This window comes from Cyprinodon tularosa, unplaced genomic scaffold (assembly GCF_016077235.1).
Source record: "Cyprinodon tularosa strain WSP-4 unplaced genomic scaffold, ASM1607723v1 ctg618, whole genome shotgun sequence".
NCBI classification, from domain to species: domain Eukaryota; kingdom Metazoa; phylum Chordata; class Actinopteri; order Cyprinodontiformes; family Cyprinodontidae; genus Cyprinodon; species Cyprinodon tularosa.
Window position 1 is genome coordinate 261,248 of NW_024039361.1, and position 26,385 is coordinate 287,632.

Genomic DNA, 26,385 nt, shown 5'->3' on the forward strand with positions numbered 1-26,385 from the left:
ATGAGCAGGAAGGTGAAGCAAGAAGGGGAGCAGGAAGAGGAGCAGGAAGGTGAAACTGGAAGGGGAGCAGGAAGGTGAAGCAGGAAGGTGAAGCAGGAAGGGGCAGCAGGAAGGGGAGCAGGAAAGTGAAGCAGGAAGGTGAAGCAGGAAGGGGCAGCAGGAAGGGGAGCAGGAAGGTGAAGCAGGAAGGGGCAGCAGGAAGGTGAAGCAGGAAGGGGAGCAGGAAAGTGAAGCAGGAAGGGGAGCAGAAAGTTGAAGCAGGAAGGGGAGCAGGAAGAGGAGCAGGAAGGTGAAGCAGGAAGGGGAGCAGGAAGGTGAAGCAGGAAGGGGAGCAGGAAGAGGAGCAGGAAGGGGAGCAGGAAGGTGAAGCAGGAAGAGGAGCAGGAAGGGGAGCAGGAAAATGAGCAGGAAGGTGAAGCAAGAAGGGGAGCAGGAAGGGGGGCCGGAAGGGGAGCAGGAAGAGGAGCAGGAAGGGGAAGCAGGAAGAGGAGCAGGAAGGGGAGCAGGACGTTGAAGCAGGAAGGGGAGCAGGAAGGGGAGCAGGAAAATGAGCAGGAAGGTGAAGCAAGAAGGGGAGCAGGAAGAGGAGCAGGAAGGTGAAGCTGGAAGGGGAGCAGGAAGGTGAAGCAGGAAGGTGAAGCAGGAAGGGGCAGCAGGAAGGGGAGCAGGAAAGTGAAGCAGGAAGGTGAAGCAGGAAGGGGCAGCAGGAAGGGGAGCAGGAAGGTGAAGCAGGAAGGGGAGCAGGAAGGTGAAGCAGGAAGGGGCAGCAGGAAGGGGAGCAGGAAGGTGAAGCAGGAAGGGGCAGCAGGAAGGTGAAGCAGGAAGGGGAGCAGGAAAGTGAAGCAGGAAGGGGAGCAGAAAGTTGAAGCAGGAAGGGGAGCAGGAAGAGGAGCAGGAAGGTGAAGCAGGAAGGTGAAGCAGGAAGGGGAGCAGGAAGGTGAAGCAGGAACGGGAGCAGGAAGTTGAAGCAGGAAGGTGAAGCAGGAAGGGGAAGCAAGAAGGGGAGCAGGAAGGGGGGCCGGAAGGGGAGCAGGAAGAGGAGCAGGAAGGGGAAGCAGGAAGAGGAGCAGGAAGGTGAAGCAGGAAGGGGAGCAGGAAGAGGAGCAGAAAGGGGAGCAGGAAGGTGAAGCAGGAAGAGGAGCAGGAAGGGGAGCAGGAAAATGAGCAGGAAGGTGAAGCAAGAAGGGGAGCAGGAAGGGGGGCCGGAAGGGGAGCAGGAAGAGGAGCAGGAAGGGGAAGCAGGAAGAGGAGCAGGAAGGGGAGCAGGACGTTGAAGCAGGAAGGGGAGCAGGAAGGGGAGCAGGAAAATGAGCAGGAAGGTGAAGCAAGAAGGGGAGCAGGAAGAGGAGCAGGAAGGTGAAGCTGGAAGGGGAGCAGGAAGGTGAAGCAGGAAGGTGAAGCAGGAAGGGGCAGCAGGAAGGGGAGCAGGAAAGTGAAGCAGGAAGGTGAAGCAGGAAGGGGCAGCAGGAAGGGGAGCACGAAGGTGAAGCAGGAAGGGGCAGCAGGAAGGTGAAGCAGGAAGGGGAGCAGGAAAGTGAAGCAGGAAGGGGAGCAGAAAGTTGAAGCAGGAAGGGGAGCAGGAAGGGGCAGCAGGAAGGGGAGCAGGAAGGTGAAGCAGGAAGGGGCAGCAGGAAGGGGAGCAGGAAGGTGAAGCAAGAAGGTGAAGCAGGAAGGGGCAGCAGGAAGGGGAGCAGGAAGGTGAAGCAGGAAGGGGCAGCAGGAAGGTGAAGCAGGAAGGGGAGCAGGAAAGTGAAGCAGGAAGGGGAGCAGAAAGTTGAAGCAGGAAGGGGAGCAGGAAGAGGAGCAGGAAGGTGAAGCAGGAAGGGGAGCAGGAAGGTGAAGCAGGAACAGGAGCGAGCAGGAAGTTGAAGCAGGAAGGTGAAGCAGGAAGGGGAGCAGGAAGAGGAGCAGGAAGGGGAGCAGGAAAATGAGCAGGAAGGTGAAGCAAGAAGGGGAGCAGGAAGAGGAGCAGGAAGGTGAAGCTGGAAGGGGAGCAGGAAGGTGAAGCAGAAAGGTGAAGCAGGAAGGGGCAGCAGGAAGGGGAGCAGGAAAGTGAAGCAGGAAGGTGAAGCAGGAAGGGGCAGCAGGAAGGGGAGCAGGAAGGTGAAGCAGAAAGTTGAAGCAGGAAGGGGAGCAGGAAGGGGCAGCAGGAAGGGGAGCAGGAAGGTGAAGCAGGAAGGGGCAGCAGGAAGGGGAGCAGGAAGGTGAAGCAAGAAGGTGAAGCAGGAAGGGGCAGCAGGAAGGGGAGCAGGAAGGTGAAGCAGGAAGGGGCAGCAGGAAGGTGAAGCAGGAAGGGGAGCAGGAAAGTGAAGCAGGAAGGGGAGCAGAAAGTTGAAGCAGGAAGGGGAGCAGGAAGAGGAGCAGGAAGGTGAAGCAGGAAGGGGAGCAGGAAGGTGAAGCAGGAACGGGAGCAGGAAGTTGAAGCAGGAAGGTGAAGCAGGAAGGGGAGCAGGAAGAGGAGCAGGAAGGGGAGCAGGAAAATGAGCAGGAAGATGAAGCAAGAAGGGGGGCAGGAAGGGGAGCAGGAAGAGGAGCAGGAAGGGGAAGCAGGAAGAGGAGCAGGAAGTTGAAGCAGGAAAGGGAGCAGGAAGAGGAGCAGGAAGAGGAGCAGGAAGGGGAGCAGGAAGGTGAAGCAGGAAGAGGAGCAGGAAGGGGAGCAGGAAAATGAGCAGGAAGGTGAAGCAAGAAGGGGGGCAGGAAGGGGAGCAGGAAGAGGAGCAGAAAGGGGAAGCAGGAAGAGGAGCAGGAAGGGGAGCAGGAATTTGAAGCAGGAAGGGGAGCAGGAAGGGGAGCAGGAAGAGGAGCAGGAAGGGGAGCAGGAAGGGGAGCAGGAAAATGAGCAGGAAGGTGAAGCAAGAAGGGGAGCAGGAAGGGGAGCAGGAAGAGGAGCAGGAACAGGAGCAGGAAGAGGAGCAGGAAGGGGAGCAGGAAGGGGAGCAGGAAAATGAGCAGGAATGTGAAGCAAGAAGGGGAGCAGGAAGAGGAGCAGGAAGGGGAGCAAGAAGGGGGGCAGGAAGGGGAGCAGGAAGAGGAGCAGGAAGGGGAAGCAGGAAGAGGAGCAGGAAGGGGAGCAGGACTTTGAAGCAGGAAGGGGAGCAGGAAGAGGAGCAGGAAGGGGAGCAGGAAAATGAGCAGGAAGGTGAAGCAAGAAGGGGAGCAGGAAGGGGAGCAGGAAGGGGAGCAGGAAAATGAGCAGGAAGGTGAAGCAAGAAGGGGAGCAGGAAGGGGGGCAGGAAGGGGAGCAGGAAGTTGAAGCAGGAAGGGGAGCAGGAAGAGGAGAAGGAAGGTGAAGCAGGAAGGGGAGCAGGAAGGTGAAGCAGGAAGAGGAGCAGGAAGGTGAAGCAGGAAGGGGAGCAGGAAGGTGAAGCAGGAAGGGGAGCAGGAAGGGGAGCAGGAAGAGGAGCAGGAAGAGGAGCAGGAAGGTGAAGCAGGAAGGGGAGCAGGAAGGTGAAGCAGGAAGGGGAGCAGGAAGGGGAGCAGGAAGAGAAGCAGGAAGGGGAGCAGGAAGGTGAAGCAGGAAGAGGAGCAGGAAGGTGAAGCAAGAAGGGGAGCAGGAAGGGGAGCAGGAAGGTGAAGCAGGAAGGGGCAGCAGGAAGGGGAGCAGGAAAGTGAAGCAGGAAGGTGAAGCAGGAAGGGGAGCAGGAAGAGGAGCAGGAAGGTGAAGCAGGAAGGGGAGCAGGAAGGTGAAGCAGGAAGAGGAGCAGGAAGGGGAGCAGGAAGGTGAAGCAGGAAGAGGAGCAGGAAGGGGAGCAGGAAAATGAGCAGGAAGGTGAAGCAAGAAGGGGAGCAGGAAGAGGAGCAGGAAGGTGAAGCTGGAAGGGGAGCAGGAAGGTGAAGCAGAAAGGTGAAGCAGGAAGGGGCAGCAGGAAGGGGAGCAGGAAAGTGAAGCAGGAAGGTGAAGCAGGAAGGGGCAGCAGGAAGGGGAGCAGGAAGGTGAAGCAGAAAGTTGAAGCAGGAAGGGGAGCAGGAAGGGGCAGCAGGAAGGGGAGCAGGAAGGTGAAGCAGGAAGGGGCAGCAGGAAGGGGAGCAGGAAGGTGAAGCAAGAAGGTGAAGCAGGAAGGGGCAGCAGGAAGGGGAGCAGGAAGGTGAAGCAGGAAGGGGCAGCAGGAAGGTGAAGCAGGAAGGGGAGCAGGAAAGTGAAGCAGGAAGGGGAGCAGAAAGTTGAAGCAGGAAGGGGAGCAGGAAGAGGAGCAGGAAGGTGAAGCAGGAAGGGGAGCAGGAAGGTGAAGCAGGAACGGGAGCAGGAAGTTGAAGCAGGAAGGTGAAGCAGGAAGGGGAGCAGGAAGAGGAGCAGGAAGGGGAGCAGGAAAATGAGCAGGAAGATGAAGCAAGAAGGGGGGCAGGAAGGGGAGCAGGAAGAGGAGCAGGAAGGGGAAGCAGGAAGAGGAGCAGGAAGTTGAAGCAGGAAAGGGAGCAGGAAGAGGAGCAGGAAGAGGAGCAGGAAGGGGAGCAGGAAGGTGAAGCAGGAAGAGGAGCAGGAAGGGGAGCAGGAAAATGAGCAGGAAGGTGAAGCAAGAAGGGGGGCAGGAAGGGGAGCAGGAAGAGGAGCAGAAAGGGGAAGCAGGAAGAGGAGCAGGAAGGGGAGCAGGAATTTGAAGCAGGAAGGGGAGCAGGAAGGGGAGCAGGAAGAGGAGCAGGAAGGGGAGCAGGAAGGGGAGCAGGAAAATGAGCAGGAAGGTGAAGCAAGAAGGGGAGCAGGAAGGGGAGCAGGAAGAGGAGCAGGAACAGGAGCAGGAAGAGGAGCAGGAAGGGGAGCAGGAAGGGGAGCAGGAAAATGAGCAGGAATGTGAAGCAAGAAGGGGAGCAGGAAGAGGAGCAGGAAGGGGAGCAAGAAGGGGGGCAGGAAGGGGAGCAGGAAGAGGAGCAGGAAGGGGAAGCAGGAAGAGGAGCAGGAAGGGGAGCAGGACTTTGAAGCAGGAAGGGGAGCAGGAAGAGGAGCAGGAAGGGGAGCAGGAAAATGAGCAGGAAGGTGAAGCAAGAAGGGGAGCAGGAAGGGGAGCAGGAAGGGGAGCAGGAAAATGAGCAGGAAGGTGAAGCAAGAAGGGGAGCAGGAAGGGGGGCAGGAAGGGGAGCAGGAAGTTGAAGCAGGAAGGGGAGCAGGAAGAGGAGAAGGAAGGTGAAGCAGGAAGGGGAGCAGGAAGGTGAAGCAGGAAGAGGAGCAGGAAGGTGAAGCAGGAAGGGGAGCAGGAAGGTGAAGCAGGAAGGGGAGCAGGAAGGGGAGCAGGAAGAGGAGCAGGAAGAGGAGCAGGAAGGTGAAGCAGGAAGGGGAGCAGGAAGGTGAAGCAGGAAGGGGAGCAGGAAGGGGAGCAGGAAGAGAAGCAGGAAGGGGAGCAGGAAGGTGAAGCAGGAAGAGGAGCAGGAAGGTGAAGCAAGAAGGGGAGCAGGAAGGGGGGCAGGAAGGGGAGCAGGAAGTTGAAGCAGGAAGGGGAGCAGGAAGGGGAGCAGGAAGGTGAAGCAGGAAGGGGAGCAGGAAGGTGAAGCTGGAAGGGGAGCAGAAAGGTGAAGCAGGAAGGTGAAGCAGGAAGGGGAGCAGGAAGGGGAGCAGGAAGAGGAGCAGGAAGGTGAAGCAGGAAGGGGAGCAGGAAGGTGAAGCAGGAAGAGGAGCAGGAAGGGGAGCAGGAAGGTGAAGCAGGAAGGTGAAGCAGGAAGGTGAAGCAGGAAGGGGAGCAGGAAGGGGAGCAGGAAGGGGAGCAGGAAGAGGAGCAGGAAGGTGAAGCAGGAAGGAGAGCAGGAAGGGGAGCAGGAAGGTGAAGCAGGAAGGTGAAGCAGGAAGGTGAAGCAGGAAGGGGAGCAGGAAGGGGAGCAGGAAGGGGAGCAGGAAGAGGAGCAGGAAGGTGAAGCAGGAAGGAGAGCAGGAAGGGGAGCAGGAAGGTGAAGCAGGAAGGTGAAGCAGGAAGGTGAAGCAGGAAGGGGAGCAGGAAGGGGAGCAGGAAGGGGAGCAGGAAGGGGAGCAGGAAGGGGAGCAGGAAGGGGAGCAGGAAGGGGAGCAGGAAGGGGAGCAGGTGGATCCATGTTGTCGGCTTGCTGCTGTATGTTGGGAGGAAAATAGTTTGATCTGATCCTCTGCGATAACTTGCTGCTGATTTAGTGTTTTTTTAGTGATGGTGAGATGAAGCTTCATGAGGCATTGAACCATTTGGACAAAACGCTCCAACGATCCCCACAGTTCATGATGCTCCATGTGAATATGGCCATTAATAGCCATTACAGGCCATTTACCAAAAACTGAAAGTTGTAAAGTCAAACTAAACATAATTTAAAATAAATGTAAACAGATTCTTAACAACTGGTTGCAGAGAGACTGAACTCTTTCTGGTAGAATCCTACTGACCAAAATAGATTTATTTACCCCGCATACTCATTATCTATACCAGAAAAAATTATCAAGGAAATTAATTAATTTAAACCTTATCTGGAGAAACAGGCATCACTATATCAAGAAATGAAATGTAGTTAAAGATTACGAAGATGGAGGAATTAAAGCAATAGATTTTGAAATAATGAATGTTGTTTTAAAGCTAAAGTGGCTTAAATCTTTTCTTAGAAGTCGTCATGAGATCTGGTTTGCCGTCCCTCTCTGCTGTTCAGTAAAATCACTGGTATTTAGTTCCTGTTCAGATGTGATTCATTTATTTCCTGTCATTCCGTAAAAATTCAAAAAATATCCACTGGACTTGGTTTTCAAATTTGAAGACGTTTCTCCACCTCTCCAGGAAGCTTTCTCAATTCAAATGTCTGGATCCGCAGTGAGTTTGAGTCTTATATGGACAAGGCCTCGTATTGCTTGGAAACATGCAATGGTAACCGATGAATGGGTCGTTAGTTCCATCGTTAGCCTGTAATATCTGAACCTGTCTATGATTCTAGGGGTCGGTCGTTAAAGGGGGGATTGTCATTAAGGGGGGGATTGTCTCCTATAATACCTGAAACCTGTGTATGATTGTTAAGGGTTGGTCGTTAAGGAGGTATTGTTCACCGGCTGGGGCGGGTAGGTCCCTCGTTCCTCTGTGATGGGGTGGGGGGTTTGGTGATATCTGGAAGGGATCATGTCTATGATTGAATTGTATGTTTTTGGAAGCTGGAATCTGAGTCCACCACCTCTGTTTAAAGTTGGTTTTTCTCTCTTAACATAGATGGCTTCCTTCATGCCCCTCTCAAACCACCTATTTTCTTTATCCAGAATATGGACATTCTGGTCCTCAAAAGAATGTCCTTTGTCCACAAGGTGTAGGTGTACTGCGGAGTCTTGTCCAGAGGCGGCCGCTCTTCTGTGTTGGGCCATGCGTCTGTGGAGAGGTTGTTTGGTTTCTCCAATATAAAGATCAGAGCATTCCTCGCTGCACTGAACAGCATATACCACTCCGCTCATATTCGGTCTGGGGGTTTTATCTTTAGGATGCACTAGCCTCTGTTTAAGGGTTTGGTTTGGCTTGAAATGTACTGAAATGTACTTTATTTCCTGTAAAACTTTTTGCGTTTCACCAGCAAGTGCTGATAAATTTGAAATCACCATTAAAACATAACTTTAGTCCCCGAAATGTTCCTTTGTGGAAAAACAGAGTTATTTATATTCTGTGTTTATGGAAAACAGGATGGAGACGGGAATCTGGTCAATTAGTCATTTATTGGATGATTAAGGCAAAAAATATGAAGATTTAATTCATAAAAATAATCTAATCTGTATAAAAAAAGATTATGAATAAATTATGAAAATAATACCAAATGTATTTATTTAGCTCATAAAAAACTATTATGATACAAAGTAAGTGATTAAATTACAGAATATTGTAATAAATGGTTTAGATTTACTAGATAAAAAATGCAATAATAAGTTTTTAAGGCAACATTTAGTAAAACAGACAAACTCTGGACTGGTTAGAAGGACATTTATGGATAACTATGAAAAGAAAGACCAAATAAATTTAATGTCAAAGTTTTTAAAATTGGAGCTCCCACCAAAATATAAAGAAATACATTTTAAAACTCTAATTATATTTATCCCTCAAATGATCTGATCAGAAATAGATTTAAAATTAAACGTAACTGCTATATGTGATGAAAGCGAAACAACAGAAGATCTTTTCTTTCTCTGTCAAACTATCAAATAAATGTGTGAATCTTTGCTCTCTGCTGACTAGTAAACTCATAAACACGCCTCCTTCTCATCACAAACTGTCTTATATGGTTTTTATCTGAAAACAAAAGAGATGAATATTTTATTAATAGAATTATCATCAAAATTTTATATACATAAATGCAGATTTGGAAAAGCTAAATAAGCTTATATGGTTTGAATTTAAACAGGATCCATCTTCTAAATCTTTCCTTCGACAAAATTCAGAAACCAAAAGCTAAAAGTTTTTCATATCACCTCTCTAAGTTATCTCAGCAATCCCTCCATACAAATGAAAGAATAATGCTTACTTGGCTTTTCTTTATTATTGTAATTTTTTTTCTTTGTGTGTGTTTTGTATTTTTATTATCTTTATTTATGCATTTATCCTTCATTATAATTCTGTTAGATTCGACGTATATAATTATAGATATCCTTGATTTTCGACAAACAGGACAAACAACTCAGAAAGTGCAGAAAGACCCGGGAATCGGACCTGAAACCTTCTTGCTGCGAGGCAGCAGTGCTTCCCGCTGCAGCACCGTGCAGCCTGTTAAACGAACCACCCGGGGGAAACGATTGAGTTCAAAGCAGCAGGTAGACGGCGCCTTTTGGACTTGATGAACCAAACGGGTCCAACAGATTTTCAGCTGCTTTCTGCAGCGTTCACTGATGTCATCAGTTGCTGGTCGGCTGAATAAATCTGTGGATTTAGTCTATCTATGATGGCCTGACAGTACTGTTGCCATGGTTATTTTCACACATGGTGGGAGCATTCTGGGTGTTTATAATAATTTTCATTTGTATTGAATGGTGGACGATAATACAGGTGAGCAAGGGAACAGATCCTGACTGTGACTTATACATCTGACTGTGCAAGTTTCAAATGTTTTGTTACCACTAAGTTTTAGTTAGGAAGCTGCAATAGATGCATGAAACCCCCGGTGAAGCAGAGGTAAGAAAAGCTAACATATGGACTATTAAAAAACTACAGAATATTTATGTGTAATTGCACCAACCTCTTCGAATCTGGCACGTCCAAACTGGGTCTAGAATTTGTTCCTTGTTTTCTGATTCAGCATACAGCAGGGTAAGATCAAAGGTCCTGTTTGGGTTTCCGATATACACCTCGTAGAAGTTTGGGACTGAGCCGTCATATCTGAAGGTTAATTTCTGTGCAGAAACATCAGATTAAAGCAGAGAGTGAAGTACAGCGGATCATAACGTCCGTCACCATGGCTGTGTGCTTTTGTCCTGGTTAGTTTCATCACTCGGACCAGAGACCGTATTCTGGTAAATTAATAAATAAATGAACCACAAAAGTTCTGTTGCAAAGTGAGTACTTTCATATGAAAGGTAATGAAATATACATATAATGGTCTCTGAGAGATCTGTAAACACAACTTGCCATCAGAACATCTAATCTTCTTAGGTTCTGAGATCTACACTAGTTCATTCACACATGTATAGCCGCCACCTATTGGTGATAATTAATTAGCCCATATTAACATCATTGCAACACATACCTGTGGTTGATCTCAGCTGTTTCTAAAGAAGCTTTAAGAGTAAATTTCTTCTGCATCTTTAGGGACCGCTCAGGTCGAGGCTTTTTGATCAATTCAAAGCCAGATGATGATTCTTCCTTATCCACCGACTGCAAAAAGAAACAAAGGACTTTTTTTCCCCGAGTTTGAATGTTTAATGGCGAAACTAATAATGAGATGCCTGTGTGAGGACTCAGTCATCGGGGTCATGGCTACCACAAACAGCCTTAAATTGGAAGGCCAGATCAGTGTGTAGTTAGAGCTCTGACGTATTTAGGCAGCATGGGGGTCCATCCTCCTGAACACATTCCAGATCAGATGCTAACCGCGTCCTGAGCCCCCTGCCGTTCACCATGATGACACACGACTGCGTCCCCAGGTTCACCACCGATCACATGGTGAAGTTTGCAGACGACACCACGGCGGTGGGCCTCATCAGAGACGACAACGACCTGGACTACAGAGAGGAGGTGGAGCAGCTGGTGGAGCAGAGATAACAGCCTGATCCTGAAGGTGGAGAAGACCAAGGAGATCATGGTGGACTTCAGGAAGAAGCGGCCTGACCACGCTCCACTGCTCATCAACAGCTCAGCTGTAGAGGTGGTCAGCAGCACCACATTCATCACAGACACCCTCACCTGGACTGGAAACACCACCTCACTGGTCCAAAGGGCCCAGAAGCGCTTGGACTTCCTGCCCCCCCCATCCTCCCCACCTTCTCCAGAAGCACCATAGAGAGCGTTCTGAGCAGCTGTCTCACTGTGTGGTGTGGAGGCTGCAGCGCCTCAGACTGGAAGAAGGTGAGAACAGCAGAGAGGATCATGGGGGCTCCTCTTCCCTCCATTAAAGACATTTCATCCCAGCGCTGCGTGTCCCGTGACATCATCAATGACCCCTCACCCCCCCACCATGGACTGTTCTCCCTGCTGCCCTCTGGGAAGAGGCTTCCCAGCATTCAATGCAGGACCAGCAGGTTCTGCAGCAGCTTCTTCCCCACCACCATTTAAAAATTTAAAAAAATTTGTGTTAGAACTGTAAATATAGTCATATGTTTATATTACTATTTTTTATGTATTATTACTGTTTTCTAGGCTGCACTTGAAATTGTCTGGAGCTGATTTAAACGAAATTTCTTCTCGTATAAACATTTTGTATAAACTTGTTTATACAAAATGACAAAATAAATCTAAATCTAAAAAAAGTGTATAAAGATTTCTAGAAATCTCAGAAGGTATTGTTAATATTCTCAGGATCCTGTAATGTATTACCAACTGAGTCTGTAACTGCTAATATAGTCATTTTGTCTTCCTGACTTATTGCTATGTTCAAAGTTTTTTATTCCAGGTCTTTGTATTAAAAATGTATTTTGTGCTTTTGTTCTGAGCCTGACAGAGAAAGGCCAGTTTCCAGACAAGAGAAAAAGTTGTGACGACATTCAGCTCTTTCCCAAACAGCCTCATAACGAACCAGCTGCTAAACCAAGAGCATTAATAGTAACCGATGATGCTGCAAATGAGATTAAACGCTTCTGCACCAACAGCAACACATATAGTGAATGATGGCTGTTCCATGCTTTCTGAAATCTCATACAGGATTATAAAAGATCACGGAATTAAACCCGACCTTGAAGAACTTAACTATTGACATCAGAGCACTGAATGGCTTTGGGTTCATATGGTAACTTTATCAGAACTGATTCTGTCCAGGAAAAACTGGCGCCTCAAAGGGAAGATAAAGATGGTTCTAAAATCTCAGTTTTTATACGTTTCGGAAAAATAGACCAAACAGGAAAAACAGAAGTAAACCATCCAACTAAAAATCTATACAATGTGGACCTTAACCAGCTAAAGAGACTATATTGACCAAAGTGTTTACACTGGCTTTAATTAACATCCATCAAACTGCCATCAACACCTTTGTTTCTAGATGTTGGAGCTTGGCCTGTTTTCCAGTGTAGTCCTGTTTCTCTGACTGTGACTAACTGGATGTGCTCTCTTCATCCTCTGACATGGGAGCTGGCTCGGAGCTCGTCTGCCTGGCTGTTTGTTTCCTGGACGGGGCCGCCTGTGGAGCTGGTTGCATCTATGCTTCTTTTTCTATGTCTGCTTCTGTCTCCTTGAACCCCAGTGGGCCTCAGCAGATGGCCGCTCACACTGAGCCTGGTTCTGCTGGAGGTTTCTTCCTGTTCAAAGGGAGTTTTTCCTCTCCACTGTCGCTACAAGCATGCTTAGTGTGAGGGATTGCTGAAGAGTCAATGAGTCGATGCAATCAGCTGGTTTTCCTTAGATAGAAAACTTTGAATCAATCTGACTGGATGATCTTTATTTCAAAAAAGCACCTAGTGGCAAATCTAGTGACTGTTTTCTATGTTGATGGAGACTTTGGTGACATAAAGCAACAAACTCTGTCCTCCTGATTATCAGCCTCCCTCATCATGCAGGGCGGGCTGCCTGCGCTGCAGCAGATAGTAACTCTTTCCGCTTTGAATCCAGATTGCAAATAAAATGTTTGAAGCTGCTGCTAATCCTGTCCTAGGTTGCAAAATCGAAAAATTAAATTGATTTTTATCTAACAGTGTCTTTAGGGATTCAGGGTCTCCTGCAGCTGTAGGCTGATTTTAATCCAGGCCTCCTTCCACTAAGCTGAATGATTCTAAGCTCCTTGTTCAGCTACTCTTTCAAAGCCATTTAAATGATAACAAGGAAAATATAAGTAATAGAAATCAGAAGAAAAACCTGTTTTAGAAAATGTTCTTAGTTTATTCCCATGTGTCAGAGCTGCGCTTTGGACACGTCACTTGATTAGAATCAGGAATGAAAGCAGGAGATCAGTTACCTGTTGAAGAGCAGGATCATTTGGGATCAGGTAGACACAGAGTTTGAGGAACGGCTGGAGGGGCTGATAATAAATCAACAATTTGGTGTTAACTTTAGATCCAAATATGGAATATATCAGAGCTGCCACAGTAGAGAAAACTGGATCCATTAGCCCGACATGCGTTGCTGTGACAGTAGATACTTTCTCCAAAACATCTCCGCAGTCATTCATGTGCAGGACAGAAAAGTTCTCTGACAAGTTGGGAATTTCATCTGCAGAGAGCACAGAATATTACCGGTAATGAGAAACACTGCTTCGGATTATGAACAAACCGTTTATTCATGTTTTCCTACCGATACAGATCCAGTGAGGCAGGAAAACCTCATTTATCTTCCCAGAAATTCAATTCAATTCAATTCAGTTTATTTATATAGCGCCAAATTCACAACACATGTCATCTCAAGGCACTTTACAGTTCAACCAGATCATACAGTCAAATTGATACAAAGTTTTCTATCTAAGGAAAACCAGTTGATTGCATCGACTCAAATACAATCCCCCACACTAAGCATGCTTGTAGCAACAGTGGAGAGGAAAAACTCCCTTTTAACAGGAAGAAACCTCCAGCAGAACCAGGCTCAGTGTGAGCGGCCATCTGCCGAGGCCGACTGGGGTTCAAGGAGACAGAAGCAGACATAGAAAAAGCAGCTGTAAAAGGCGGCCCCGTCCAGGAAACACACAGCCAGGCAGACGAGCTCCAAGGCAGCTCCCATGCCAGAGGACGAAGAGAGCACATCCACTCAGTCACGGTCAGAGAAACAGGACCACACTGGAAAACAGGCCGATCTCCAACATCTATTAACAAGGGTGTTGATAGAAGCAGCACAGCTGATGTTTTTTTCCAGGATGACGTCACAGCCAAACAGGAACAGACGAGGCAAAGCTACTCTGAGGAAAAGCAGACAGAGCAGAAGGTTAGAGATTGAACTAACAGATTCTGCAGAATAGGAGAACAGAGAGAGAATGAAGCAGAATGATGAAATGGGGGTCCCTATGTCCTCCAAAAGTCTAAGCCTATAGCAGCATAACTATAGAGATAGCTCAGGATAACCTGAGCCACCCTAACTATAAGCTTTATCAAAAAGGAAAGTTTTAAGCCTAGCCTTAAAAGTAGACAGGGTGTCTGCCTCACGGACTAAAACTGGTAGTTGGTTCCACAGGAGAGGAGCCTGATAACTAAAAGATCTGCCTCCCATTCTACTTTTAGAAATTCTAGGAACCACTAGTAAACCTGCAGATTGAGAGCGAAGTGCTCTGTTAGGAACATAAGGAACAATCAGATCTCTGATATAAGATGGAGCTTGGCCATTTAAGGCTTTATATGTGAGAAGGAGGATTTTAAATTCTATTCTTGAATGACGGTGATGTTGAGTAAAGGACCTGCAGGTGTGAATCCTGTGGTTTTCATCCTCTCCATGTTTCCCTGCCAGGAGCAGAACTGGAACTTAAAGCCTACTTTGTCCTTGCAGACCCATCGCAGAGCAGAAACGCTGCATTCAAACTGTCCCGCCGCAGATGAGAAGCTAAAGGATCGTAGCCAAATTATTATGTTGCATCAAATATGAAGCAATGATTGATTTTCTGAGGCTGCTGTATCACAGAAGAAAACTGATCTTAAGCTCAAAATGTTTCCTTCCATGTAAGCTGACATCCTGGTCCTAAACAAGTGGAGGAGAAATGATGACCTGGAACATCCAGTCTGGTCCTGATTTTGACTGGGACACTTTAAAATGCTCCCGTTTGTGTAAAGTTCAGAGATTAATGGGATAAAACTCACTTTTTAATAACTTTACCTTTTAGTTCTGTTTATTTTTGAATTTCTATGCAATATACCGGTAATATTAATATAACCCCATTTGGTCAAAGAGAAATGATTCTATTTCTCTGATTAAATAAAGTGTCTCCATAGCATCACTTTATAACACACTATGACACACATTACATTATGTCACACATTATTGACAGGAGGTGAATTTATCTTTTAATCATCCAAACAAAGTAAAGTCAATTTCAGTCAAAAAAGCTTTTAAATCTTCAATCAAATCAAGTTTATTTTTCAAAATAATTTTTTTTTAAATCAACTCACTCATTTTTTTTCTCACAAAGTTTAAAATTAACTGCAAAGCAGAAAGTTTGGTTTGCAAATATTGAATCTCTTTGGGTATAAATCTCTAACTTTAAATTTTGAGTCTGTTCTTTTATCTGGACTTGATGAAGTTTGAGGGCAAAGACCAGGACCAAGCTGGGCGGGGCTTAAGGAGTCTGAATTCAGGGGCTGCGTCCTGTGAAGGCATGATTCGTCGCCATCTTTGTTATTTGCTGGGTAGCTACAGCCGTAGGGGACAGCGGGCCGCTGTGATAAAATATCCTATGAAGCTCAGCGAGGAGATGTCTCCTCACAGAGAGATGTTGAGTCCACTATTTTTTCCTCCACTAGACATTCGAACACTCGTCTAAAATGGAGCAACGTCTATACGGTGCCGTATACAGTAGTTAGGGCGGACATTCGGTCGTAGCCAGAATCACGTGACCAACGGGGAGCAAAAAGCAGCGATCATCTCAAGTACATCCCGCTGCAGCCTGCGGGAAGACGGGGTTTGACATCAAGCCTCGCCTTTCCGCAGGCTGCAGCAGGATGCTTCTCGATCATCTGTTCAAATGGTCAGTTAACTGACTTCCCTATAAAGTCCACTATATAGTCATGAGTGGCGTCTTTGTTGACTTTATACTAAATAAAAAATGATATTAAAACAGCAGTGAGAGGTTCGGTGTCCATTCTTTTCCTGCATTTTGTCGACTGTTACGGTTGCTAGGCAACAGTGCGTTTGGGCGGTGAAAGCCAGGGAAGGCTGGACCTGTTTGGATCCGTAGCCTAAACTCTTCCGGTCTCCGTATTCTTATGGTCCTGGAAGATCCAGTCCAGATGGAGGAAGCAGCCTCTGAATGCTGGAGACACAGACTGAGTGAGCAGCAGGAAAACGCCGGCTGTCTTCCATTGTTCCATTTCAGACGCCGCGCTAAACTGTTTAAGGGAGACTCTGATCAGTGTCGGGCTTTTCTCTCCCAGTGTGGAATTATTTACAGTTTTAGCCGTCGCCGTTTCCTGCTGATAGAGCTACGCTAGCCTATCAGCAGCCTAGGAGCCGTCTTGCAACATATACTAAACTAATTTTATTTTATTGTAAGTGATTCCTCAAACAAATAACTGTTTATATTTATACAAATATTGGAATGATACCAACAAATATCCTGATAATTGGATCCCAGCCCAAAGCTCCTGATATTTTACTTGTAGGTTGGAACCTCCTCCTCATTTGTGATTGTCGGTTCAGCTTTCGTCCATCCGCTGGCTTCTTCCTGCTGATTAGAACCGTTTTTATGATTAAGCTCAAATTTTGTGTCTTAATAAACAAGTGGAGGTTTGGCACCAAAGCTAGAAGGTTACCTCAACATTTCCACTTTTCTCTGGAGGTTCAGACGGAGATTCTTGGAGCAGAAATTAGATAAACGGTTAGAAAAACGTTTTGCTGAGATTTATGATCTGAATGTACAATGATTTGATGATCTGATCAGATGCTCCCTCTGGAGTCCAACCAGACATTACAGGTTCCTACATCTGCTTTATGAGGCTGCTATGATGAACATCCTGCTGTGGTTCAGCCTGGGCAGCTTCACCATGTTCTAATGCAGAGGTGGAGAAGCTGAAGGAGGCCTTATGGGAGGAGGAGCAGCAACATGGCTGCCTCCAAATGGAGCATCAGAAAATACAGTTAGGTCGTTTTACTGAGCTGAGATTCAGTCCTGCTTACAGGCTGCTTCTTCCTAGAAAGGACCAGCTAAGAACATCGACGTGGTTCTCCACATCTATTAGGAAAAAAACCCAAACTCTAAGCGGTTTTAGAGGATTTCTAGCCTCGTGAGACCATCCTGATCTCGCAAGCTATCAAGGTTTCACTCGCAGATCAGTCTGGATGTTGGGATCTGGAGGTCTGTCCACCTTTCTCCAGCAGAGGGCGCCCTAGGTCTCCTGGAGCTGAAGCTGACAACCACACCTGCGGCTCATTGGAGACCAGCATTTAAGCAGCGGCAGGACAACACTCTAGTGCCAGAGTGTTAAGCCAGTTACGGTTAGCAAGCCTGAGCCAACCAGCCTGTCTGATTCTCTGACTCCCCTGAAAACCTGACTTTGAACCTAACCAGTCTTTGTCCGCTCTGCTTCCTAGGAAGAACCTGACTGAACACTGGAACTCTGGAAGAGTTTCTCAGCTGAAACCTGCCTGCCTGCTCTCAGAAGCACATCTGTGGATCAAACTATCTGAACCTGCCTGTCCGCTCTCAAGAATAGAACTGGAAGAAACTCAGAACCTGAACACTGACAAGTCTGAAGTCGAGCCCTGCCGTTGCCTAGCCCTCTGCCGACCATCTGCCTCTGGACCCTCCTGGTTCCCTCCCTCTGCTGTTCAGCCTGAACCACATCACAGGTACAGAGCTGCACAACTCCTCTGACAAGATCAACTGCATCCTGGCTAACCTAACTATCCCTCTCTGCAGAGAACCCTGTGTGACCAGTCCTGGATCTGTTTCCCAGCATCAAGTTTATTAACATTGTGTTTTCTCAATAAACATTCAAACTTTTCATCTGACTCCGTGTGTGTTCTGCATGTGGGTTAGGAACCTTAATCCCATCATGACAGAACACTCTGGCCAACAACCTAACCCAGCAGTTCACCCGGAGGATGATTGAGGAACAAGGAGCTCAAATTCAAGGCCACGACTACACCCTCCGTGAGTTTAACACACGTTTGGAACAAACAAATCAAACTTTACAGGAATTAGCCGGCTATCTCCGAAATGCTACTCCCAGAGCGGAGCCAGCTCAACTTCCGGTTCCGGAGCCAGATCCGCCTCAAATGTCAGAACCTGTTCCGTCATTTCCGGAATTCCGTCCGTCACTTCCTGAGAAGTTCTCAGGCATTACGAGTAAGTGCAAAGGATTTTTATTCCAGTGTAAATTCCGGTTGGAATGAATGCGCGCTCAAAGGCGCCTATTTTAAGGCTCTAGACGAAGAAATAAAAGATGTACTCGCCACAATCGACGAACCAGCTACCCTGGAGGAATAAATCAAATTAACAATTTGTCTGGATAATCAACTTCGAGCCAGGGCCAGGTCAAAACTAAGGAGCCATGTTTTCTCTGTAACTGCCCCAATGACTAACAGCTCTTCTGTTTTTTCTGCACCACCTGAGACTGATTCCAGACCACAGAATCGTAACCAGTCAGCTTCTGTTCCTGCTTTTTTAACCCATGGCGTCTCTCCTTCCACAGAAACCTCTGATGTAGAGCCTATGCAGATTGGTCATACCAGACTCACAACTGAGGAAAGGCAAAGGAGATACAAGGGGAACTTATGCATGTATTGTGGTAAGCCCGGCCATTTTGTCTCCACCTGCCCAGCTAAGGTAAAAGCCCGCCCGTCAGGTGGTGCCAGAGGAAATGAGGAGCCTGGCGGACCATCTGCAATCTGAAAAGTCCACTCATCTACTGCTACCAGCTACCTTTTTTGTTTCTGATCAGACTCTCACCTTATCAGCCTTTATTGATTCAGGTTGTGAGAAGAATTTAATTGACTCTAACCTGGTTCAACAGTTAAACATTGAAACCATCCCTCTGAAGAAACCTCTTAGAGTCTCAGCCATTGATGGAAAGAAATTACATCAAGTTACACACCAGACTCTGCCACTTGAACTCCTTATCTCCGGAAACCACAGAGAGACTATAACCTTTTTTTGTTTTTCCATCCGCCTGTTCATCTCTAGTTCTGTGATATGAGTGGTTAGAGCTACACAACCCTCATAAATTGGGCAAAGAGACACATTGAATCGTGGTCTGCCTCCTGCCATGTCTCCTGTCTCCGTTCCGCAGTACCTGCCATTCAGTCTCCAAGTAATCAAAGGGAACCAGACCCACCCGATTTATCCTCCGTACCATCTGATTATCACGATCTGGCACCAGTCTGCAGCAAGGTCAGTGCATTGTCTCTTCCTCCCCACAGACCATAGGACTTTGCTATAGATCTGTTGCCTGGGGCTCCCCTTCCTAGCAGCCGACTCTTCAATATCTCCAGACCAGAGAGAGAAACAATGGAGAAGTACATTAATGAGTCTCTAGCTGCTGGAATTATTTGGCCGTCTTCATCCCCTCTTGGTGCAGGCTTCTTTTTTGTTGGAAAGAAGGATGGATCTCTCCGACCCTGTATAGATTACAGAGGACTCAACCAAATAACCATTAAAAACAAGTATCCCTTGCCTCTGCTCGCATCTGCGTTTGAACCCGTTCAAGGGGCTACTGTTTTCACCAAACTGGATTTAAGAAATGCCTACCATCTTCTCAGAATAAGAGAGGGAGATGAGTGGAAGACGGCCTTCAAAACCCCTCTAGGTCAATTCGAATACCTAGTTATGCCTTTTGGTCTGACTAATGCTCCCGCCTGTTTTCAAGAAACAATGGAGAAGTACATTAATGAGTCTCTAGCTGCTGGAATTATTTGGCCGTCTTCATCCCCTCTTGGTGCAGGCTTCTTTTTTGTTGGAAAGAAGGATGGATCTCTCCGACCCTGTATAGATTACAGAGGACTCAACCAAATAACCATTAAAAACAAGTATCCCTTGCCTCTGCTCGCATCTGCGTTTGAACCCGTTCAAGGGGCTACTGTTTTCACCAAACTGGATTTAAGAAATGCCTACCATCTTCTCAGAATAAGAGAGGGAGATGAGTGGAAGACGGCCTTCAAAACCCCTCTAGGTCAATTCGAATACCTAGTTATGCCTTTTGGTCTGACTAATGCTCCCGCCTGTTTTCAAGCCCTGGTTAACGACGTGTTGAGAGATTTTCTCAACATCTTTGTTTTTGTTTATATTGATGACATCCTGATTATTTTAAGAACCTGTCAGACTACAAGAAACATGTTCGTTTGGTTCTCCAAAGACCTCTCGAAAACAAACTTTTTGTCAAGGCTGAAAAATTTGAATTTCACCAACCTTCTGTCACCTTTCTAGGATTTGTGCTCGAGGGCGGGCAGGTGAAGCCATCGGGGGACAAGATTAAAGCAGTTCTGGACTGGCCTACCCCCGAGAATCGCAAGCAACTCCAAGCGTTTTTGAGTTTTGCAAACTTTTACAGGAGGTTCATAAGAAATTACAGTCAGACAGCCCAGCCACTCACTGCTTTGACATCGGTCAAGAGAACTTTCCACTGGTCTGCTGAGGCTGAGGCTGCATTCAATAAACTTAAGGCTCTTTTTTCCAGTGCACCCATTCTTATTCAACCAGACCCCTCTAAGCAGTTCATTTTAGAGGTGGATGCATCTGACTCTGGAGTGAGAGCAGTCTTATCCCAGCAATCTGACTCTGATCACAAGACTCACCCATGCGCCTTCTTTTCTCGCAGGCTTTCTCCAGCTGAGCAAAACTACAATGTTGGTCGATAGAGAACTTCTGGCTATCAAATTGGCTCTGGAGGAGTGGCGGCATTGGCTAGAGGGCGCAGAACACCCCGTGTTGGTATGGACTGACCACAAAAACCTATCTTATATCCAGTCTGTCAAAAGGTCAAACCCACGTCAATCCCGTTGGTCTCTGTTCTTTTCTCGGTTTAACCTGATAATTTCCTACAGACCCGGATCCAAGAATGTTAAACCTGACTCTCTTTCTCGCCTGTACTCACCTGATAAACCTGAAACACCTGATTCTGTCCTTCCTGCCAGCTGCACCGTAGCAACCGTTTCCTGGGAAATCTCCGACTTGATAAATCTTGCCTAGTTTCTGAACCTGACCCAGGAAATGGACCTCCACACTGAACGTACGTACCCACCTCTGTAAGATCTACACTAATCCATTGGATGCATTTTGCCAAGTTTTCAGCCCATCCAGGTGTTAGCAGAACCATTGCCCTCATCACTCGCCGTTTCTGGTGGCCGTCCCTCCACAAGGACGTGAAGGAATACGTTCTGGCCTGTCCCATCTGCGCCAGAAACAAACCATCTCATCAGCCTCCTTCTGGTCTGCTTCACCCCTTACCTGTTCCGTCTCGTGCCTGGTCCCACATAGCGGTGGATTTTGTAACCGGCCTCCCTGTCTCCAAGGGTATGACTACAATACTCACAATCATTGACCGCTTCTCTAAGACCTGCCATCTTGTTCCCCTCAGGAAGCTCTCAACAGCCTTCCAAACAGCTCAACTGCTCATAAAACACGTTTTCCCACTCCACGGCATACCTCAGGAGATCCTGTCCGACAGGGGCCCCCAGTTCACAGCTCAGGTCTGGAAGAACTTCTGTTCTGCACTTAACTCCAAAATATCACTTTCCTCAGGTTACCACCCTCAATCCAATGGCCAGATAGAAAGAATGAATCAAGAACTAGAATCCACTCTCCATTGTCTGACTTCCACCAACCCGACCGATTGGAGTCAATTCCTACCCTGGGTAGAGTATGCTCACAATTCTCATAAATCATCTGCAACCGGTCTGTCTCCATTTGAAATCTCCCTAGGTTACCAGCCACCACTCTTTCCTGCCGATGAAAAAGAAATCTCTGTTCCGTCTGTACACCATCACATCCGCCGCTCCCATAAGATCTGGAAAGACACCATCTCAGCCCTGAACCGGACATCTGCACAAAATAAAAGATTCTCCGACCGTAAACGACGCCCAGCTCCAATCTACTCTCCCGGACAACAGGTTTGGCTTTCCACACGAGATATTCCACTCAAGTCCATGTCCCGCAAACTCTCTCCCAGGTTAATTGGTCCATACAAAATAGCCTCAGTCATCAACCCGTCTGCCGTTCGCCTGCATCTGCCACCTTCTCTCCGAATTCATCCGACATTCCACATCTCGCATATCAAGCCTGTTCTGACCAGCCCTTTGTGCCCTCCATCCGACTCCCCTCCACCCGCCCGGGACATTGATGGTCACCCTGCCTTCACCGTTCGCCGGATCGTGGACTCCCGTCGCCGGGGCCGCGGTTGGCAATACCTGGTCGACTGGGAGGGCTACGGTCCAGAGGGCCGCACGTGGGTTCCGGGATCCTTCATCCTGGATCCCTCCCTGATCGACGACTACCGTGAGTCTCTGCCTTCTACATCCTCTGGACCGCCAGGAGCCGGTCGTTGAGGGGGGGTACTGTTGGGATCTGGAGGTCTGTCCACCTTTCTCCAGCAGAGGGCGCCCTAGGTCTCCTGGAGCTGAAGCTGACAACCACACCTGCGGCTCATTGGAGACCAGCATTTAAGCAGCGGCAGGACAACACTCCAGTGCCAGAATGTTAAGCCAGTTACGGTTAGCAAGCCTGAGCCAACCAGCCTGTCTGATTCTCTGACTCCCCTGAAAACCTGACTTTGAACCTAACCAGTCTTTGTCCGCTCTGCTTCCTAGGAAGAACCTGACTGAACACTGGAACTCTGGAAGAGTTTCTCAGCTGTAACCTGCCTGCCTGCTCTCAGAAGCACATCTGTGGATCAAACTATCTGAACCTGCCTGTCCGCTCTCAAGAAGAGAACTGGAAGAAACTCAGAACCTGAACACTGACAAGTCTGAAGTCGAGCCCTGCCGTTGCCTAGCCCTCTGCCGACCATCTGCCTCTGGACCCTCCTGGTTCCCTTCCTCTGCTGTTCAGCGTGAACCACATCACAGGTACAGAGCTGCACAACTCCTCTGACAAGATCAACTGCATCCTGGCTAACCTAACTATCCCTCTCTGCAGAGAACCCTGTGTGACCAGTCCTGGATCTGTTTCCCAGCATCAAGTTTATTAACATTGTGTTTTCTCAATAAACATTCAAACTTTTCATCTGACTCCGTGTGTGTTCTGCATGTGGGTTAGGAACCTTAATCCCATCATGACACTGGAGACTCTCCGTTAAAGAAAATTTGGAGCCGTTCACCAAACGAACGTCCAATCAGCGTTGGCTTTGAGGCGGGTTGAGGTGTGACGCAACGAGAAGCGCGACAGTTCAGTCTAAAGAACATGGCGGCTTCAGCCAATGAAACTAGCGTTAGCGTGGCTATCGAGCAAGTTTTTTCGGAATTACAGAGTATTTCTTCGCTGAAAGAAGAGCAAAACACTGCTCTGGAGGCTTTTCTCAGAGGAAAAGATGTTTTTGCTCTTCTCCCGACTGGTTTCAGCAAGAGTAGCCTGGCTTCTGGTTGTGTTTTCGTCGTCACTCTGTTAGTACGTCATATGCGTCGTTGATCTGATTGGTTTATTTGGCCCGTCTATCACCAACGTAGGCCAATCAGCTAACCAGTATTTTCGCCCCTTCCCAAAATTACTTCAACGGAAGGTTTCCAGATGGATATGAGGAGCAAATCCATCTGGCGGAGTCAGGTTAGAGGATTTCATCCTGTGTGAGAAACTAAAACCTTTTTCAGGGAATAAATCCTGGAACAAACTCTAATGTGGTTGATCTGCATAAACATTCATAGTTGGTCAATCGATTCGGGTTATTTAGGGCGATGCTGATTATTTAACATCAGTCTAACCAAACGCTGGTATCTGCTGCCCATTGTTTTGGGCCTTTAGGTTTATTCTTCCTCCATTATTCTGAGTCCGAATGTAAACAAGAAATAAAGTCAAATAAAGAAAAAATGTTGAATCATAATCGGAGGAAGCAGCACTATGTGTCATTCAGGCACAAATGCTGAATGCAGGAATCAGATGAAGCTGATCAGAGAAAAATCACTGATATCAGCCCAAAATGGCGGCCGGCTAAAGCATAGGTCCACCTGTCATGCTGGTTGGTCATTATCCCTTCAATCAGAAACACTGAGTGACCGTAGCACTAGCAGAACTGTGGAACAGGACTCACTTTCAGGTGCAGAGCTGCTGGAGGACAACTTCTGCTGGAGATCAGTCCTGTTTATCTCCTGTAAAATCTCCATGGCAACCTGTAAGCTTTGTTTTTGCAGCAGCTGCACCATCACCTCCGCGAGGTTCAGTCTCTCTGTCATCTCATCCTGGTGTCTGAGGAGTAACTTGAAGTCTCTTTTCCAGACCCGCCGCTGGAGAATCCTCCTGAAAACTTCCAGCTGCGTGTCGCTGAGATCCATGAACACTTCCAGAAGTTTCCTGACATCTGCTTCATTGGTTTCCTGAAAGTTAAATAAACCAGCAGTCACTTTCAAAGCCGCTTTAAACCAGTTCAAGTTCATTTCACGGCTCCTTCAATTCTTATCTATTTATGATTTGCTGTGTTTGACTCATTCTGTATAAAACAAATTAGTGTAGAAATATTCTTATAATCAAATCTTATCTATAAACTCTTAAGGTTGTGTAGGAAAATGAGTTTGAAGTTGGTGTGTGATTTTAGAGGTTAATAAAGGGCTTAGTTCAGTTGAACATTATTAAAAATCCTTAATTCAGTTTTTAGATTCAATTTAGTTACACTGAACCACCTCATTCAGAACAAAACAGAAATAAGTAAAAATGTCTCATTAAGTGTTTAACCCTTAAATTGAGCATTTAAATAAGTTGATTTGCAAATTGAACGGACATTTTTACTCCTAAAATAAGATAATTTTGTATGATTATTTTATTTTAGGAGTAAAAATCCTCATTCCATTGCCAATACACCTGAAATAAGACAATTCAATTGTTTTTACTTTAGTTTAAATGTACATTTATTTTTTCCAATGGCAAAGTGTCTCACTTCTCTCCTCAATTCAATAAAAAAAAAAAAGATTAATTTATATTTACCTACATTGTTTTCGCGGTTCAGCAGATAATTTCTCAGGTCTCAAAAAATCCCTTTAAATGAATTTAAAGGTAGTTACGTTACGATGAAACAAAGTTCCGTTAAACTTTAAAATTGATCAAACTCTAAATCATTGGTCCTGGGATTATTGGATGTGAGCGTTGTGTGAATGTGCGTCCGCGTTTTTTTGTTTTTTCTGTGGTGCTAGTGGGGGTACTAGGGTGAGAAGGCATGATTGAGCCTGTGAGTTTTTTTCTCCCAAATACATCTCAAGTCTCCGCCAAGTGCGGAGCCCATTCCCCCCGTCCTGCTCTCACATCGCTGGCTGGCGCCTGGGCTCGCTGGTGGAGCTCGGGGTTAGGGGGTGGATGCCCGGGTGGCTGCTGGCTCATTCCTGGCGGCTTCTCCGCGGGGCCCGTCTGGCCGCGGCCTTGCTGGGGCTCCTGTCTGGGGGTCGAGTGCCCCGGGGGCCTCGGATCCCTGGGGCCCAGGGCCGGATTCACTTCGGGGTGGCTGGCTGCCGGAGGAGCCTGCGGACTCGTCCCCGCGACTCCCGAGAGCTCCGGCATTGCGGTGGCTGGGGGGCTTCCTGGGGGCCGTCTCTCCTCCTGCCTTGGTGGGGGTCTGATTTCCTGGGCTGGCCCCTCCTTGGTGCCTTCACTCTTGGGGTCCCTTTGGGCATCTGGGGCTGTGGGTCTCCCGGCGCTGGACTCAGTGCTCTGGGGGGGGGGGGGCTCTTCGGCTTTCCACAACCACTATTGAGCATTTTCTCTATGGATAAACTTTACATGCACAGGTTCACCCTCACTAACAACTACAGGTGTTTGGTTCCAGGTACTCAGAGATTCACTTCCACACAGAAAGCCCATATTCTGATATTCAGGTAACACAGAATACATGTCAGATTAAATAATACTACTTCAGCGATAGCAAGGTGTTACTTTATTGTATGTCTCGTTCCATGTCTGTTGGTTGTTCTGTTCTTTTTCTCTTTGCAGACTGAAGATGTTTTATCATTATCTCCCTTTTATCTCCTCTTTCTTTCATCTTTTCTCCTTTTTCTCGGTTTTCCTTACCTGTTCTATTTACATTGCAGTGTCCATATATTCTGTAAAACTCCCTGCATAATTATAATAATGCAATTTATATGCATGAATCAAGCGGAACACTATGGCGATAGCCGTACTGCTCCACTGGTGAAAGTAAAATCTGTTGGGCTCTTTTTGGCATCAAGACAATTATTCTTATTGCCACATTGCCAGACAGGACACTGTTTAAAAAAAATAATAAAGCAGTTTGGGGACTTTAGACATTTTTATTGCTTAAATAAAAATAAAAAGTAAAAGTTAGGAGTGTTTTTAAAAACATTGATATAAAGTTGGGTAAACGGCCAAAAAAGCTGTGAAGGTGATATTTGCATAAACCAACGGGTCTGAAACAACAGAAGAAACAATCAAAACACTGCTGGAAAAACGTTAAACTCAAAGAGAAACGACTTACTGATGGGAGGCGTGAAGCGAAATCTGAGGAAACAAAAAAATAAGATCAGAAGAAATAAAAGATAAACAGAAAGTGATTTAAAGAGTTATGTTAGGTATAGAGGGAGGTTTTGTAAGGAAATATAGAAAGTTCAAAGGGAAGCTAAGACCATGAAAGACTCACTGCCTCCAGGTTATAATGTTAGGATGTTATAATGTTATAATGTTAAAGGATGCTAAATCAGTTAGCTAAGGGTTCTCTTACCTTCTGATTTCAGGCTTGTTTTTGGCAGTTTTTCCACCAAATCTCTTCTGTCCATGTCGATGAAAACCTCTCTGACCACAGCCAAAGATTTCTGGCCAAGTCTGTCCACTATCAGACGGACCTGTTGGTTTAGCTCGTCCATCATATCCAGAGTATCCACCTGGATTCCTGGGATGCTCCTGTGGAAGCAGGTTAACTGCAGCAACCTGAAGAATCTGTACAGATCCATCAGACTGAGATGACGAAGGATCTCCATGAGGATTATCCTGAAGTCTTCCTGCTGAAAGTCCAAAGTTTCATTTCTTAAAAGTGAATCATCCATATACTATTCAACCTTATTTTCTGTCTCTCTTCTT

The 26,385-nt window shown here is 47.1% G+C and overlaps 1 protein-coding gene across 2 annotated transcripts; it reads right to left on the reverse strand.

The window, feature by feature from the left end:
• Window positions 1-9,135: 9,135 nt before the first annotated feature.
• LOC119798295 (NACHT, LRR and PYD domains-containing protein 1b allele 2-like) lies at window positions 9,136-26,326 on the reverse strand. 2 transcript variants are annotated; one of them, XM_038307687.1, is made up of 10 exons: window positions 26,030-26,326; window positions 25,787-25,809; window positions 23,402-23,684; window positions 15,980-16,020; window positions 15,824-15,891; window positions 13,892-14,057; window positions 12,828-12,876; window positions 12,493-12,746; window positions 9,640-9,767; window positions 9,136-9,286 (listed from the first exon to the last, which is right to left on the reverse strand). In XM_038307687.1, exons 1-10 carry the CDS (start codon window positions 26,283-26,285, stop codon window positions 9,280-9,282), a joined length of 1,275 nt encoding a protein of 424 aa, XP_038163615.1. In that variant the 5' UTR covers window positions 26,286-26,326; the 3' UTR covers window positions 9,136-9,279. The 2 variants fall into 2 exon arrangements, with proteins under 2 accessions (XP_038163615.1, XP_038163614.1); XM_038307686.1 differs by having other exon boundaries at window positions 15,824-15,894.
• Window positions 26,327-26,385: the final 59 nt, after the last annotated feature.

Coding starts and splice junctions, on each gene's coding strand:
- LOC119798295 (XM_038307686.1), bottom strand. CDS start 26,285: ATGGAGATCCTTCGTCATCTCAGTCTGATGGATCTGTACAGATTCTTC. Junction 23,685..25,786: donor TCGCTTCACGCCTCCCATCA/GTAAGTCGTTTC, acceptor TTTAACTTTCAG/GAAACCAATGAAGCAGATGT. Junction 16,021..23,401: donor CAGCAGCTCTGCACCTGAAA/GTGAGTCCTGTT, acceptor TTCTGCTCCAAG/AATCTCCGTCTGAACCTCCA.